This window comes from Trichoplusia ni, chromosome 26, assembly GCF_003590095.1.
Source record: "Trichoplusia ni isolate ovarian cell line Hi5 chromosome 26, tn1, whole genome shotgun sequence".
NCBI classification, from domain to species: domain Eukaryota; kingdom Metazoa; phylum Arthropoda; class Insecta; order Lepidoptera; family Noctuidae; genus Trichoplusia; species Trichoplusia ni.
Genome location: NC_039503.1, coordinates 4,658,993 through 4,678,355, shown reverse-complemented (window position 1 = coordinate 4,678,355; position 19,363 = coordinate 4,658,993). Strand labels below are relative to the sequence as shown.

The following is a 19,363-nucleotide window of genomic DNA, read 5'->3' as shown; positions in this document are numbered from 1 at the left end:
AATCTTTAAGTGAAACTAACAATATGGATGACAAAAATATAACTCAATGATTCATCCTACAAGCAAACGGAAATTAAAATACTTTGCTTAAAAAACGTATGTTAAATATATGACTCATATCTTATCAGGCGAATTTCCTTCTTCCGGGTTGTGTTTTTATTTTTATAAACGACTCCCGCATTTAAGAATTTAATCCGTATTTCCTGGGAGGGTTATAGAAACATTCAAGTCACATGCATATAGACACCCAGACTCAGGACAAGCCTTCCTGGATCACACAAATATCGATCGAACTTGCAACACGTCGCGCGCGGAGAGCTCAGCGTGGTTGCAAGATTTGTGTATTTAAATCATCCTGCTTATGACCGCAACAACTATAACTTAACTAGAGTCTATATTTTTAGTATTTATCGTTATAGCGGCAACAGAAATACCTACATCATTTGTGAACCTATTCCTAGACAATAAGGCTTCGCTCGGTGAAAACCGAAAAGGGATCTTTCGTTTTTCGCCAAGCTGATCCCTGACCCTGATCGGTAGACGGCTAAACCTTCACAGGCGACGTCATTTTATTTTGTCCCTGTGACAAAAGATCCTTAAAATAAAGATTGAGGTAAAGCAAGAGTGTTGGGGTCATAAATTAGTGGGTACTATCTCAAATTTATGTGTCACCCAACCAATTTGTTTTCCTCAAACCTTTTTGTACGTACTCTCTGTCGCGAGTCCGACTCTTGACCGGTTTAACCCGAAAACAAAGAAACTCACACACAACCTTAACGTTCGTATCAAACGCTACGCTTACGACAAGATGGCTACCTTACAAAAATTTCCATTGCACTCACTTTCAAACTTTAACTACCGTTAGCCATGACTGGCAGAAAGATGTATCTAATATCGTTTTAAATTTGTTCAACAATAAATATATATATCTACTTCCATGGATACTCATATTTTAAAAGAATAAAGTTTTTGAAATTGTGACGTTCTAGGGTACGTCAGCCATTATGCCCAAATGACATTTCGATAATCTGTAACATTCTGTATCATGTATTGACGCGACGCAAAATGTATGGACTTGACATTTGGTTTCGATACGTCACGTGACACTGATCTGTCATCTTCATGCCTAACGTTAACGATTAAGATTGCAGAAATGTCACTTGGCAGAGGGGATGAATTTAATCCTTGTGACGCGGGTGGTTTTACAAATATTCAAGTCAAATGCATAAGGCACACATACTCGGAATAAGCTTTTGATGTTCACATAAAAAATAACGCTCGGATCGAACTCGCGACACGTCACGTCCGCTGAGTTTGGCGGGATGACCACCATTCGGCTATCTGTGCACTAAAATAACAAAATTTCCCCACAATTGGGAAAATGCCTCTTCCCATCTAGAAAGGGTTAAGAATTATTGATCTTAATCTTTAAAGTAAATTTAACTGTAAACATTTCAAGTTTTAAATATATTGTCTTAGAAAGTAGCGAGCTAGACAGGTTTAACTATAACATGTTTGATCGTTTACTCGGCTGAGGATATCACATAAAATCAGAAAATGAAGAGAGAACCTACATATGTATCAATATGACATTTTTGATTAATTTTAACTCCGGAAAAAGAGGGGTGTTTTAAGTTTGGTATGCCAGTTAGTGGCATCGTGGCTTCCATAGGGAGTGAGGTATTTCTATTAAATAATTTTTAGTAAAGGTTAATTCTGTGTTCATAGACATGTTTAATAAAAATCGCTCGTCATTTAATAGTTCCTTCCGGTGAAGGAAAACATCGTGAGGAAATCAGAACACCTCACTATAGACCTCATCTCACCTCTCTTCAAAAGACTCAACCATCCGATAAGAAGATGACTCAAAAATGTGAAGAAAAAGAAAAAAGGTTCAATGTATCAGCCATACATCCTAACCAAATTTTAAATGAAGAACGTTAATTTATTTGAATGTTGTCACTTCCGATGCGTGCAACCTTGTTGCATTGATAAATTGTGTCAACGAACCATTTGATAATGGAACGATATTTTGAATTTACTTTTCGAACGTATGGAAAATAACTGTGTTAGAGCGAGATAACGCTATAGGCTAGACAAGGATGGAAATGGTATTTAAAATGGAATCGAGATAAGTTAATGTGCGTTTACTTTTGAGAGATTATTTATTGTGTAGTTTTATTGATTTCACAATTTGACCTGTGTTTTTTAGTTTGACCACTAATTATGATTGTGAATAATTGGTTTTAATAAATGTATTTCAAACAAAAGTTAAAAACGAGTGTTTGATCAGAGCATTCTCAGAGTAGTCAGGTCGACGACGATAACTTTGTCTTAATATTACCAGACTTTAAATCTCAGACTTAGGGGCACAGGCCTCTTCCCAAGGGAAGATTTAAGGGCTGATCACCACGTCTTCGTTTTAGCCTAAACATATAAAGCACTCGAATCTTACATATAATCTAGAAATGGGAAATTTAATATTAATTCATTAACTTATTTTGTGTGCTAAACTTAATAATTGAAATAAAATCTTTTGATTTTGAAGCGCACCCAGCTAACTGTTTTAAGGTTTTCATACCTAAAGGATAAAAACTGAATCCTATTACTAAGATTCAATTGTCTGTCTTTCCGTCTGTCAACAGACTCTATCGCATGAACCGTATCAATACCCTGCGGTTACGTAAAATTGATGCATGGATTCGAGCCCACGACCAACCCTTGGCAGTCAAACCATCACACTACAAAACTATCAGACCTGGATTTACTAAAACGTACTTATTGGTTGCGAAGTTGTTACTATCAACTTTTCTTTTTCAATTGTTTTCTTGACAACTTTTTTCACACATCAAAATTGACAGCCCTATTGTGTAAGTCATTGCGTATGTGTGAGTGTACTTGTATTACTTTATGCATGTGTGCGACTCACGTGTTGCGAGTGTGTGTATTGTGTATCTATTGCGAGTTTATTCGCTTGTTTGTGTGTGTGTATGCAACAAATACATAGCTACGTGTAGCGCAGTGAACTAACTGCATAGTTTTTGCTTCGTCATTGAATTGTAAAGTTGTGTACAGCAAAAACGGGCGGGGCTACTTGTTGTATGCCGGTAATACAGTAAGCCAAGTTAACACTGTCTTTCAAATAACTGTAGGTACTCTAACCAAGTGACAGTTCTACAATCTTTTATTTTTAAAAATTATCTATTCCTACTAATAGTCTGTCTGTCTGTCTGTTACGCTTTCACGTCTAAACCACTGAACCGATTTTAATGAAATTTGGTACAGAGATAGAGTTGATCTTGAGAAAGAACATAAGATAGTTTTTATCCCGGACTTTGAAGAGTTCTTTTGGAAACGCGATATTACCGACGTCGATGCGGGCGAAGCCGCGGGCGAAAAGCTTGTTACTATATTATAACTAACTAAATTAAATTAACGGTTTGATATGTCACGTGACTTTCATGTCATAACCAAACGTTTGAGCGTTTTCTATTGACGTTAACGTAAGAATTTAGAATTATAGAAATTAGAATAGAATTGGTATACTTATTATCCTTTATTATAGGTAAACCATAGAATTACATCAATGAAATTATTAATCAAGTACATATAGTGTAAGGCAATTGCAAATGAGAGCTAAAGTGTTTTATGATGTAGCTAGAGATAGCTCTAAATACTATCAAAACACTAGAGACTAGAGGCAAATAGCTGGACCTGGTTAGACTGGAAACCCCAGCATAGTTGCGAAAAGGCTCGGCAGACGACGAATACAAAAAAAAAACTGTTCTGATGGATTCTGATTGGATTTACTGTTGTCTTTGCTATATAAAATGCATTTTAATCTTATGATATACTAGCTCTTACGCGCGGGTTTATCCGCGTGGTTATGTAGATATAAGTTAGATTTTTTTTTTAATCGGATTATCAGTTTAAGTATGCAAGTATCTTCGTCCCATTTTTGTAACATATTTCATTACTGCTCTTCTCCTATAATTCATAGCGTGTTGGTTTATATTTGAGACATTTCCTCAATATATAAATTATCTAATACTTGAAATACTTCTATTACTATTCAGCCCTCTTCCTCTCCTAAATTTTTGCCCAACAGGGTCCATGTTGATCTCTGATTTGTTATTTATTTCTGCCATCTCTGTCCATCATCGGCCCAGCCTTTTACCAACTATGTTGGGGTCGGCTACCAGACTAACCGGATTCAGCTTAGTACCAATTTTTTACAAGGAGCGACTGCCTATCTGACCTCCTCAACCGCAACGATACCCCTTGGTTAGACTGGTTGTCAGAGTTTTCAAGCTCCTGACTACCTGTAACGACTGCCAAAGATGTAACAGCCGGATCCACAATATAACGTGCCTTCCGAAACACGGAGGAACTCGTTATGACAAAGATGGTCACCCATCTACGGACCAACCGCGTCAAGCATAGCATAACCTGTGATTGATTCACTTATGCGGTTACAGCTTAGCCACAAGCAAGTCTGCTCTACCATCTCTGTAACATATGGATTGAGTGATTGAGTTTCGACATCTTCGAATCGGACCAGTATTTCCTGTGATTAGTGCGTTCAAACAAACAGACCATCCAGCTATATATGAGAATGGATAAATAATATAACGAGATTAACTACATAAAAACTTGTTTTACTCTAACTTGTGTGACCGTGCACCTAGCGGTTTCTACCTAGATAAGGAAAAGACATGGGCTACAACTAGTTTTTAACTGACTTTATAGAAGAGGTTTTAAATTCGTCCGTTTTTTTAAGTTTTTCACTTCAATACTTTAAACTGACAATAGATTTTGTTGATTCTTTTCTCATTTAACGTGAAATAGCTGTCATTTGGTTCCATAAAAATCACGTTTTTATAAACTCACTTTTCTTGTTTGTTTGTCGTTCCGGTTGGATTTTTGCAAATCAGTTTTGAGGCACTTCCCGATAAGCAAGCAGGCTGAAATTTTCAGGGTAGCTTCAAATCTGATGACAATGCAATTTACAATTAAGAATATGGCTGGATCAATTTTGATAAAATTTGAATGGAAATGACATTTAAAATCGTGGGTTTTTAGATTTTTTAATTTCTATTAATTTTTTCATCGAATTTGTTTCAGTAGTTTTTATTTGAAGTCAGTTGTATGTTTATGATATTACTGAGGCAGTCTTATTACCAATATTTTGAATCACACCCACAGGTAAAATTCGATAAAAATATATACTTAAAATCTGAGCTACAAATACAAAAAACTTGTTTACAAAATACCGTGCTATCTGCGTTTCGATATTTTTAAACAAATGCCAAATTTGATTTCAATGTCATCAAATTATAATATTTATAATAGATACATCTGGCCTGTATTATAGTACGCTGAAGTGGCGATTGCTCTGAATATTTCGATTCATCATCGGCTTAGCCTTTTCCCAACTATGTTGGGGTCGGCTTCCAGTCCAACCAGTTTCAGCTATGTACCAGTGTTTTACAAGGAGCGACTGCCTATCTGACCTCCTCAATTCAGTTACCTGGGCAACACAATACCCCTTGGTTAGACTGCTCGGAATATTTCGATTATATTTGGAAAAATGTTAAAATGTGGGATTTTCCTACTCTCATCTTAAAGCATTCTTATTGCTTTGCAAGCGTGATAGATTTGATAAAGCTTGGTAAAAATACTTTATTAACCGACTGTATAAAGGAGGAGGTCCTCAATTCGTCTATATTATTTCATGTTTGTTACCTCAGAACCTCGGACTGGATCAACCGATTTTGTAGATCATTTTTCATTTAACGCGTAATAGCAGTCAATTGGTCCCATAAAAAAGTCACCAATTAGGTGCTGTATTTTTTTAGGCTCTTGTCATTTTTTTTAGATTATACGATTAAGCAATTCGCATGGAAGTACTTTACACTCATAAATAATGAGTTTCATTTTCAGCATACTCTAATACAGGCCTACTAATTATAATCGAGCGTACTATAATAAAAGCCAAGTACTTATCGAATTTTGACCGCAAAGGGGTTATAGGTACACACTTTTGTTTTAACTTAAATTAAAAAAGTATTGGCATAGGTTATGGAATGGTAAACAATTATTTTGCGATAATTTGAAACGAAGGTCACTCAAAATTATTGTTTTTAAATTTGATTGAGTGTTTTGATATTTTTTATTTGGATTCAATTGTTAGTTTTTATTTGTACTTTAATGTATTTTGAGTACATCGTTCACTAGTGGCGCCCTTGCAGCCAATTTACTTTTCTGTAAACGTGGACGTTAGTAGAAAACCCGTAAATGTATGAGAATGACATTTCGTTATGTTTCATACAAGATGTCGGTTAACAAAATAACACTTGTCTAAGAAGTAAAAAGAAAGAAGAAGCAAGACTTTCAACCAACCACAGCTACCTATACGTACATTTTTATTATCCTAATACTATTATAGAGGCGAAAGTTTGTAAGTATGGATGTATGGATGTCTGACTCTTTCACGTAAAAACTACTAAATGGATTTGAATGAAACTTTACCACAATATAGCTTATACATCAGAATAACACATAGGTTACAATTTTTGAGGTTTATAATGTGAGGTCGTAAAAAAACACATTTTTTTGCGCTTACATTGCAAACGCTGACTGAATCTTACAAGATAGATAGAAGGCAGGTATAAATTATAACTTATATCTTCTAACCACGCGGACGAAGTCGCGGGCAACAGCTAGTATTAAATAACTTAAGGGGTCGCCAAGACAATATTACATCGCATTGAAATAGAAAACATGAAATGTATGGGAATGACATTAATTGTTAAAGTTTCTCTGTCATGTCATTTTAATACATTTGAGCAAATCTCAGTGTTAGCGTTCGGTTTATTGCTGTTAACACGTTTCAATTTTATGTATTAACATTGAAAAGAGATAACCAATCTATTAATCTACTTCCACTAGCTTAGTAGAAAAATTATGCGAAAATGTAAAAATTATAGTCAGAAAAACATCAATCATTTAAAAATGCCTGTCTAGTGAAGTGAAACACACAGTTGTGTTCTAATAAGCAATGTATTTGTAAGAAACAGCCGGTTTCTCGAGCACAGATCAGGGAAATTATTTAATCGTCTTTCAAATGTCATTTGAAACGCTAGTAAGTCGCCTCTAGTCGAGTGGCGGTCAAATGTATGGAGTTGACAGGTCGCTTTGACAGGAAATGTCATTTACATACATTCGATCGATTTCTATTAACACTGATTCTCGTAATGTTACTTGTTTAGATAAGTTGTTAGTTTAAATATAGATGCATTGAGTATTCTTAAATTCAACTGTAAGCTGAGGTCCTAAGCAATGTTATAAAGTAGTCCCATAGTCACGAATAGAATGAAATGTATGGAAATTATATTCTACATCAATGCGCCCGCCACATAGACCTAGCCAGCTCCTGTAAACCAGGTTCAACTATAAAACTAGACAGCACCTACGCTTGGTGTATCCAGGAATAATAGGCTATCTTGGAACCCGCAGCGATAGCAATCGAAAGTAGTAATTGAGAGGAGTTCGAGTTTGTGTTTCGGAAGCCAAATTGAATTGTGAGTCCCGGCTGTTATTTATCTTTAACAGTCGTTACAGATAGTCAGAAGCGGGAAAGTCTGACAACCAATCTTACTAAGGGATATCGTGTTGCCCAGCTAACTGGGTTGAGGAGGTCAGATAGGCAGTCGCTCCTTGTAAAACACTGGTACTTAGCTGCATTCAGTTAGACTGGAAGCCGACCCCAACATAGTTGGGAAAGGATACTATAAGTAGATAAAACATTTTCTATTTCCTTTCGACAAATCACGTGTCTTTGGCTTGTCAAATCATTACATTTGAGTGGCAATCAGTGGTAACGCTTCTATTCCCTTGTCTAAGGGAACGGGTTAATTAATACGTCATTAATTCAAATAAAATCATAAGTTTAAAGTACGAAATACACGTGTTTGACCCCAAAAAAATAGTTATGTAACCTAAAATACTACTGAAATGTGATAAAAATGTGTGATAATGTAAGTACATGTCAACTAAACTATTGTTGAATGGTATAGTTGTGGATAACATATTTCAATTTGCTAGTTATTTGTACGTTGCGATTTGTTGTTCGTCTATTTATTTAGTAGCTGAAACATTAAACGTTGTTTTGCCACAAAAAAATAGGATAAAAAATAGGTTTGATCTTAGAGTGTTGAAAATTTAGGGTAGGTGTTATATATTTTTGTAAGCTGTATCCTAGAAAGACAAAAAATTGACCGATAAAAAGTATACAAATTTGGGCTGGACCAGACTTAATATTTGGTATGAAGTATAAGCTATGACAAATCACAAAGCCCTTCTCAGTAATAATTATTTATCTTATCCTTACTTCCTAACTTATATACTTATAATATTATAAATGCGAAAGTAACTCTGTCTGGCTGTCTGTCTGTTACGCTTTCACGTCTAAACCACTGAATTGATTTTAATGAAATTTGGTACAGAAATAGAGTTGACCTTGAGAAAGAACATAGGATAGTTTTATCCTGGACTTTTGAAGAGTTCTCTTGGAAACGCAATATAACCGACCTCGATGCGGGCGAAGCCGCCGGCGAATAGCTAAATGAGAAAAAATCGAATATATGAAGATGACAGATCAAAATCACGTGACATACAACGAAATGTCATGACCATACATTTGAGCGTTATTTTTTTAAATTGAAATGTTTGATTAGATTTACTCTTATCTTCCGATTATAATATATTAAAATGTTACTTACCTACGGCCTAACACTATAAGCTACGTTACGACCACCATTGTAGTTTTCAAAAGTAAAAAAATTATGGTATTAATTTCTTTACGAAACAAGATAATGGGTATTATATTGAACATCATCTAAATTAATCATTGTTATCTATTAACAATTGTAGTATCTTATCATTAGCTTGTGACACAACAATTGTTTTAAACATATTATAGAAAGAGTTTCTACCTCCGTGTTTCGGAAGGCACGTTAAATTGTGGGTCCCGGCTGTTATTCCTACATCTATCATAGTCGTTACAGGTAGTCGGAAGCTTGAAAAGCCTGACAACCAGTTTAACCAAGGGGTATCGTGTTGCCCAGGTAACCGGGTTGAGGAGGTCAGATAGGCAGTCGCTCCTTGTAATACACTGGTATTTAGCTGAAACCGGTTAGACTGGAAGCCGACCCCAACATAGTTGGGAAAAGGCTAGGCCGAGGATGATAGAAAGAGTTTCTACCTACTTTAAATTCGCAATTCGTTCATTGATATTCTTACTAGGAGTAAGAATATCAATGAACGAATATCCTCAATAACCGGTTAAGTACAAGTTGAACTCGCGATACTAAAGTTCCGTACTATGTTCCGTAATGTGTTTAAGAAAAACAATAAAGGGTGGCAAATAAATTTGAGGGAACCCACAAAGCTGACTGGTGACTGCGTGGATAGCAGAGTGGTTGAAATTATCACGCCAAATCCTGTGCGTGACGTGTCGCGGGTTTCGATCCCCGCGTAGGACAAGAATTTGTGCGATCCACGAATGCTTGTCCTGAGTCTGGGTGTCTTTGTGCATGTGAATTGTATGTTCGTGAAACCCTCGCGACGCAAGGATTAAGTTGCTTAATGAGGGAGTCGTTTAAAAAAATCCGCTTATTCTCGATCATAATTTGTTATCTGTGTGTCTGTCGCATCGCAGCTCTTAAATGTATGAACCGATTCGGATGCAGTTATATTCAGAGAGACGTTATTCCGTTATAGGCTGTATGATGCTCCTTCTCGCTCCCTTAACAACAAGAAATAATACTTTAAAAGTAGATGACAGATCCCTTTCATATATTTAATATTAAATTCATCAATTTATTCGCACAGATTGTTCAAAAGCGGTCTTTTACTTTAAAAATATCCGACTCGTTGATTGTACATTGAAATTCCTTATAATTGCATATGTAATTAGTATGACGCAAGTTGTTGAAAAACTAGCGCAAATAAGCACACAATTGTAATTGTATACTAGTAGTGGCACCCGACTTCACTCAACACCTCGTTTTTTCCATGTCTATACACTCACTTGTTTGTTTCTCGTTCCGGTTGGATTTTTGGAACTCAATTTTGAGGCACTTCCCGATAAGGTAGCAGGTTGAAATTTTCAGGGTAGCTTCAAATCCGATGACAATGCAATATACAACTATTATAACGGCTGGACCGATCTTGATAAAAATTTAATCTAAATCTATTATTATATCACCGCATCGCTGTTTAATTCAAATATTTAATTAATGTAATGAGTTAGTGAATAAGTCGTTGGTGTGTCAATAAATAAATAAATAAAAATAATTAAATAAATAAATATGCTATTATTATACATACGTGATAACTTTCGTGATGTGAATTCCTATACTTATTAATTAAGTTAGGGTTTTCTCACGCGTATTTATCGGACGCCCGACCAGTTTCGGACTCAACCGAAAATCCATTGTATAGGCACACCTAAAAATCATTGCTTCAAGCTTCTAACTACCTGTCACAACAGTCAAAGATGGATAAATAACAGCTGCCACCCACAATTTTATGTAACTACTGAAATATGTAGGCAAGGGCGGATGCAGATTTGGTGCCAGTGGCGCCACGATCCCCATGACCCCTGAATCCACCCTTACAGGTAAGAACTCCTTATGACATAGATGGTCAACCATCACAGTCGGGTCCGACCGTATCAAGCGTAGCTTAACCTGTAATCGATTTGGGCATTTGCAGTTTAGTCACGTGCTCCTCATCAAAGACCTGATGAGAGAAAACTTGCTTCTTATCATAAGGGCAATATTTTGGTATTCGTTGCTCTTGAAGATAAATGATTTATAAATAAATGATTTTTTTTTTGTTTTTTGTTAAGGAATTTTATCCTTGTATCGCGGGAGATTTCACACACATTCAAGTCACATGCACTAAAACACCCAGACTCAAGACAAGCATTCGTGGATCACACAAATGCTTGTTCTACGCGGGGATCCAACTCGTAAAACAATCGTTTCTAACCATGGATGATGTAAATGACAACAAGTTTGCATCAGCATCGGGTTTTCCAATACACTGAGCAAGGATATTGGTCATAATTGGAATAATTTGTCTTGAAATAATGCGTATTTTACAAGCTTTTATTTAGTTTGACCTGTCCCGTTGTCTAGCTATTGGTATGTAATCAAATCTTGCAAGTCATATTTGATCCACTTTCCGGTTCCCGTCTGAGATGAAAACGGGAACTTTTGACAGCGTTTGTATATTGCGGGACAGTGTAATATTATGTTTTTATTTTCTGACAAATACTGCATTATGTATGTCAGTCTATAAGGTGACTATATATATATGGGCCATGTTGCCTAAAAATAAAATTGATTATTATTATTATTTGTATCTCCTCATTCTTCACTCACCCGGTCCTTTTTAAAGGCGTGCACGGGGACACAGGTCCAACATGTAGAGGCCTTGTCGAGAACTTTAATCGATAATGTGATAGATCTACAAGGGATCGTTCACTTCCGCTCTATAAGAAAACGGACATAAAGAATCCAAAGTGGATGCAGAATTATTGCAAATATGTGTGTAAAAACAGAATAGTGGCCAAGACAAGGCAAAAGAAGCGTCGGTCGTCCGGGAGCAAGATGGGTCGATGACGTTATAAAGGTCGAGTCTGGATGAGGCTGGCACAGGACCGTAGAAATTGTCTCGAGAAAGGGGAGGCCTATGCCCAGCAGTGGGAGGAAAGGCTGTGGATGATGATAATGATGATGATGTGTAAAAACAATTAAGCTATTATAAACATATTAAACGTTATCTGGACCATGTGAATAAATGACGTAGAGCTGATCTGATGCTGGAGCTGGAGGGTGGCCATAGGAGATCCTTAAAACCATCATGGAGCTAAGATGTGTTTGAAATTTCGAGTAGGTGCTTTGATTCCAAAGCACCGGTAAAAGTTTGGTTTAAAGAAAGGTTTTTCATATTTTATCCAGTTTCTTGGTGACAAATAAAATATTTTTAAATAAAATATTTCATTCAAAATTTTCTAGCTTCTGACTACACCTAACTGTTAAGATGTATAAATAACACACACACCTACAATTTAACGTGCCTCTCGCAACATAAAAAAACCTCGTCGCATAGATGGTCACCCATCCAAAGATCGACCTTGTCAAGCGCAGCTTAACCTGTGATCAATTCGTGCAGTTGTAGCTTAGTTTACATCTTATAAGACATAGAAACATAATTATAATATATTTCTTTTATTGCTCTGTAAATACATTAATTTTACGAAAATGTCGCAACTATTATAGACAACACTGCACTTTCATATTTCCTAGAATTCTATCATAGAGCGAAAGAGTATAAACTGCAAAATAGTGCAAATATTAGATTGTTTCTGTATGTAAAGGATTTTAAACTTTATTTTTTGATGGATAAGGTCTATATTTAAGTGTGTCTTAGTTCATTAGCTTTGTCTTTCATAAATGTAGTTGTTTGGTTTTTGTTTAGAGTTTTATGACTTACTAGCTGTTGCCCGCGACTTCGTCCCCGTGGGTAGAAGATATAAGTTATGATTTATACCTGCCCTGTTTTTTTTTCACATTTTCCATTGTATCTTCGCTCCTATTAGTCGCAGCGTGATGGTTTATAGCCTAAAGCCTTCCTCGATGAATGGTCTAATCAACACAAAAAGATTTTTTCAATTTGGATCAGTAGTTCCTGAGATTAGCGCGTTCAAACAAACAGACAAACAAACAAACTCTTCAGCTTTATATATTAGTATAGATTGAAGTGAAACGTCTTTAGGCGCATGAGGGTACATTTTTTACAGACATAACGTCGGTATGCAACGGAAGTGTCGAAAAAGAGAGAGCGATGGAGACCGATTGAGAGAGAGTAATACAGGGCAAACGAGCAAGTGAGAAAGATTGAGAGAAAAAGTGAGACGGAGCGAACGTCGTATCACGCACAGTGCTATGGAGAGAGAGGCGGGAGAGAGCTATAGTGAGAAAGATTGAACGAGAGAGAGAATACGGGATATCGAGAAATAATATACGCCATATTGGTTGTGTATTCGTTTAATAGTTAATCATTTCTATTTTTATGACAATTAAATTCCCAACCTATCTTCCTTTTTCCCTTCCTCTTAGTCTCGGAAATCTAAAGTTTTAGATGTGTATAAATATAAACAAGATTTATAAATTAGTTCGCCAAAAATGTATCACTTCAGACATGTGTACTTTGTACGCACGCATATTTTTTAATATATGTGATACAAGGTATTTTGTTGAAGCCCTAAAGAGATTATTAGGGTTCCGTAAGCAAAGGAATAAAACGAAACCTTATTACTAACGCTCCGCTGTCTGTTCGTTTGTCCGTCCGGGCTATGTCATGAACCGTGTTAGCTAGAAAGTTGAAAATGACACAGATAATATATTTCCATTGCCGGTGTAACATAAAATAATGAATATAAACATCCAAGTTAAGCATCCATTGGTAAGGTCATTAATAAGATGGGTGATCAATTTTTGTATTATTACCTTTACGCATTTGTATACGGATATAGACATATCCTTTTGGACCAGTTGCTAGATATAACAAATCGTATAAGAACAAATTTTCAATACATACAAAACGCCATTTTTCATATAGACAACGTTTGAAAAAAAACTTCCAGAACATTCGAACTAATAGAATATTTAAAAAACCACAACTAATAGACAAACTAGATCATTTTTATCTATAGTTTATGGTCGTTATCGTTCGTTACACGCAACTATCGTATTTTAAAACTGTTTTCGAAAACTTTGTTGATAACGTATCTTGGGTGTTGTAATCATTTTTGGGATATGATAAGGGGTCCATAAGTTCGGGCCCTTATCATGGGCTGGTTACAGGAAAATGTATATTACTAAATATAGTTAAATTTTATTTTAAACGCGGGCTGGTTATATACGCCCAGACCAGGAAACCGGGGAAGGATTTTTGAGACCTTTGCCCAGCAGTGGAACACAGTGGGCTAGATAAAAAATTAGTAAATTACAGTTAGTTTTTACTTGGTATGCTAATGTTTGAATGTTACTTACTCAAAAAGTAAAGAAAACGGACCTTACCAATCGAATTTATGACCGTAACAATCGTTACTTAACGATCTTTATCTGTGATAATTTTATCAGTCTAGGTATCGTGGTTTATGCGATATAGCCTGGATTCTGATATATTCGATTTGTGTGACATATTACATCAGGACCCCAATTCTGTTTACTACAATGGCCGATAAATGAATGGCAGTTGGATTAAATTTGAAATTATTCCTATTTTCTTAAGAATTTTGCCAACACAATAATTAAAAATTAAATGTATTGTCCTTGAGATTGGATATTATTGTGTAGGAAAACGAATAGTGTCATTTTGAGCCTATTTTAATTCATTCATCGGCCATTGTTAATAGCAGAATTGGGGCCCTGTTACCATGTAACCACGTAACCTGTCCTAGACTAATAGACCATTCAAATTGATCATTTAATTAATTAACATTATCTTTCTTTTGTTACAGATTTACCCACCAGAAGAGTACATTCCATGCGTGCCTATTCGCTCAGACATTATTAGGGTTTAAGACAAACATCCCGACCAAAATCACCAACCAAACTTGATCTGATGACCTGCCTTCTCAATACCAAAGTTTAATTTATTTATTTGGGACATTATTATAGATTATAGTTTATGAAAATGACGCCTCAACAGTATTGCTTACGATGGAAACATCATCACACGAACGTACAGAACATGTTCGCTCAACTCCTCGAAAAAGGTTGGTATTTAAAAGTATTATTATATTTTTTCCATATTAAATGATGCAACGGTTTACTCACATATATATCGGGATCGCCCGACTAGTTTCGGGCGCAACCGGAGTCCTTAATCATGAGTTGACGCGCCCGATAAATACGTTGCATCATTTAATAATTAATCTTTCTCACGTTACTATAAAAATAATATATTTTCCTATTTATCTTATTTTAATTCACGGATACTCGAATGGAAATATATTTTTTTGTAAATTGTGATGAAAATCGATCTCAATGGCGTGCACTTGGAGAGGCCTATGTCCAGCAGTGGACTGCGATAGGCTGATGATGATGATGATGATGATGAAAATGCAAAAAAAAAACAAATTATTTCAAGTCAAGGTTGGCCCTATGTTGATAGCTTTTATCCGCATGCCTGGCAACCCTACCTGCACAGATAGTCCAGTGGTATAGGTCGCTTCGCCAATGGGCGCTGTTCGTGACGTGACGCGGTTACTTAATTAAACATTCATTAACTTAATCATTATATTTTCCTAGAAATAACTCACTTTTAGGCAATTTTATTATATGTATGTATAAAAGAAACAAATCATAATAATAAATTATCATAGTCAAAATCTTTACTAATATTATAAGTGTGAAAGTGTGGATGTTTGGATGTATGTTACTCAATCACGCAAAAACGGCAGAACGAATTTGGATGAAGTTTGGCATGTATATAGCCATTGACATGGAAAAGAACATAGGCTACCTTTTATCCTGATTTTTTAAATAGTTCCCGAGGGAAAATTGAAGAGATGTGTAACATCTATAAGATCACTTAGGAAATACATCCATTACCATGGAAACGGGGACCACCGAACGCTGTAAACTGAAGTCCACGAAGACGGAGTCGCGGGCAACAACTAGTTAGATTATAAAAAAACTCGTCGACACACTTATTTCTCAAGTTGATTCAAATTTAAAATCCGAACTTAAACGCAACGTTCTAGTAATTTGTTTTAAAAAAGGAACAGCTAAAAAGGTTTAATAGCTATATTATGATAATTGTATTAGGAGGCGCTCGTGGCTAAGCTATAACCGCATAAGTGAAACGATCACAGGTTAAGCTATACTTGACGCGGTTGGTCCTTAGATGGGTGACCATCTTTGTCATAACGAGTTTCTCCATGTTTCGGAAAGCACGTGAAATTGTGGGTCCCGGCTGTTATTCCTACATCTTTGACAGTCGTTACAGGTAGTCAGAAGCTTGAAAAGTCTGACAACCAGTCTAACGAAGGGGTATCGTGTCGCCCAGGTAACTGGGTTGAGGAGGTCAGATAGGCAGTCGCTCCTTGTGAAACACTGGTACTTAGCTGAAACCGGTTAGACTGGTAGCCGACCCCAACATAGTTGCGAAAAGGCTAGGCCGATGATGATGATAATTTTATTCGACTCGGTTTTCAAAAATATAATTAAGTACGTATTTCAAAATGGCTTTTACAAAAATAAATAAACAGGTTTATTTTATTGATGCGTTGACAAAACATGATTCTCACAATAGCTCGTTTTGAATTTAATGTTGACACATTTAAAATAGAGTTTTAAATAATAATACTAAAAATAAAATGGACGGGGAATCATTCACGGGCGATGTAAATTATTTCGTTAATTTTTTTGTTTTGTTCATAAAAGTCAGGTTTAAGTTTAGAAAAAACATCGACTTGGTTCGTTGAAAATAAAAAAACTTGACTGGCTTGCTATGAAATATTAATTTTTGCTTAGGCAAGCTAGTAATGTTATAATTAGCGTGTTTTTTCTTTTTTTAAGAGTTACATATTTTTATTTCCTTGCCCACTTGTAAGACATTTTATCATAATAATTATAATATACCCGAGTGTATTTTTGAATATTATAATTAATACATCTTATAATTAACGCTAAAAGCCCGCATACCGAAGCATAAATAAACCAATAAAAAGTAAATAAAACAACCAACACAATTACCTGTCACAAAATAAAAATCTATAAATAAATACTATCAAAAATACCGATCTATTTTCGAATGCAAAAAATTACAAACCAGTATTCAAATTCGATCGAAGTCAAAAACTTCCTGTTTCGAAAAAAAAAACTCAAAAACAGAATCGTTTTCCTGTTAGTAAATTTCCATGCTAGCAACCCTAATTATACGGTGTTTTTATGTGGTATTAGCATACTACGTTTCAATATGCTTTTTGTTGCATTTACTGCACGGATAGCCGAGTGGTTGAGGTCACCACGTCAACCCCACAGTGCGCAATGTGTCGCGAACTCGATCCCTGCATAGGACAAGCGTTTGTGTGATCCACGAATGCTTGTTCTGAGTCTGGGTGTCTTTGTGCATGTGACTTGACCTGTTTGTGAAATGCGGTGACAGGATACGCCTAAGGAATTTATTTCTTTAGAGCGGGAGTTGTCGTTTTTGTTTTTAATCAATTTTGACGTTTGAATTTTAATGTCATATTTGTACATGCCTAGGTCGGGATTGGTCAGTGTCGGCGGCAAAGCTCAGTAAATTACATGTCAACCTTTAGAAACAACTAATAAGAAACGAGAACTGATAATATCTAAATATTGTGACTGGAATTCTTAACTATTATAGGTACCAAATAATCAAGCGAGCTAATAATAAGTCAACGTCATTCTACCTGTCTATATAAATTGATAAACTGCCCATTCGTATTTTATGAGCGTTCCACAATATTTATTTAGTTTTTATTTAAATTCTTTTCCAAAAAAAAACCCTAACTTTACGAATTTCAAATTTTAAAATCTTTATACACCCACAAATATTTTGTCGAATTTTAATAAATCAATTTATAAATAGTCAAAAAGTTCAGAACTATTTGAAAATGTTGCGTTGCGTGTTTCTTTCAAAATGTTAACCGTTAATGACAGCTGTCAAATTCGAATGAAATTTAGTAAATGGACTTGACCAGTGACAGGTGAATGACAGTGGCAGCTAGATATGAGTGCATTTAATTATTCGTATAGCAAGTTTACGATTATTGTACTATCTTAACAAGAATATTTTTTGGTAAATTGACCTTTATTCCTAATGCCATCAGATTTTGCATGTGTGAATGCTATATATTATATACGGTAAATGATTGTACGACTCGCGGACTCGCTTCCCCGCCGCCGCGTCAGCTCACGAATAACCCGGTTGGGTCCGAAACTAGTCGGGAAATCGCGATCTGTTGCATCATTAAAATAGTAAATTATTGGCTAACAGTCGGACCCTAAATGCAGAGGTCTTGTAAAGAAATTTAATCTAAAATGTAATGTGGCATTTACCAGGGATCATTCATCCCCGCGCTATAGAGGAATGGACGTAGACGGCCTAAAGTTACGACAAAACTATTGCAAATTGTGGAAATACAACTAATCCCATTCTATTATTTATTATTATATTATAATTAAAAACAAGAACATTGAATAAATATGAAAAATCATTGTCGCAGGTCGTCCATTCAATTCAAACAGCTTTTTCACGCCTTCTTCAAGCCATCATTTTAAATACACGTTAACCTAGCCTAACACTTTAAAATTCGGCCTTCGCATTAACCAGCGCCATAAATATTGAATACATTGACTTAGCAACAAACATGGCGGCTCGAACAGGATTCTATATTTAAAAAAAAAGCGCGTAAAAAAAGCTGTAGTGACGTGCGTATTGCTATAAGTCTTGTCCGAGGTCATAGCTTAATAAATTTAAAACGAATGACAATGAATCGTATTGTTTTTAATAGTTAAATTATATTTAATGCGAAAATTAGCAATGTATGAATGAATAAGCAATTCTTGTTGTCGTAAAAACGTTTCCCGCGCTTCGGTCGTAATTTTATGTTGAGGTTGGTTTAACAAATATTTAATTCAAAAATAGGCATTGTTTTTCTTATTATGTAATATTTTATTCTTTCATTTCCTTGTGAGTATTTGAGTATAATATACAGCATATGAGACTCATAATAACTTTGTTTTATATTAGTAATAGTTTCTTAAATAACCCTACAGCGTCACACCTCTTTATACACGGTGATTTTTTAGTCGTCTTACAAAAGGAGCCCAGTTCATGTATCCGACGTAAAATAGCCCTAGGCGCGATATTTTTTTTTTTATCATCAACTAAGATAATAAGTACGAAGAAAAATGAAACAAGAGAATTCTGAAAATACTCTTAAAAATGATAAAAACGCCGCCGCCCGCGCCCCTCACCATTGTTTCAAGGCTCGGACCGCGTTCGCAACAGAGCTGTGTATCAAAAAAACTACGAATTGCATCATAATATTGAAAAAGAAATGCATTTTAAATTTATTCAAATCTCATAAATACCTATTTTTTTATCATGAACGTGTTCTAGTTATTGGATACATGAACTGGGCTGCTTTTGTAAGACGACTAAAAAATCACGGTGTATTATGACTAGCTATTGATCGCGACTTAGTCCGTATGGCCAAGAATATACATTTTTACACACGTATATT

The 19,363-nt window shown here is 35.5% G+C and overlaps 1 protein-coding gene across 1 annotated transcript in view; it reads left to right on the top strand.

Annotated features, from left to right (window-relative positions):
• The window catches only part of LOC113505486, a 64,582-nt gene that overhangs the window by 23,493 nt on the left and 21,726 nt on the right, over window positions 1-19,363 (top strand). Inside the window, 1 exon segment of the mRNA XM_026888212.1 lies at window positions 14,600-14,857. Within this exon segment, the coding sequence (XP_026744013.1) occupies window positions 14,770-14,857 (88 nt within the window). The 5' untranslated portion in view covers window positions 14,600-14,769.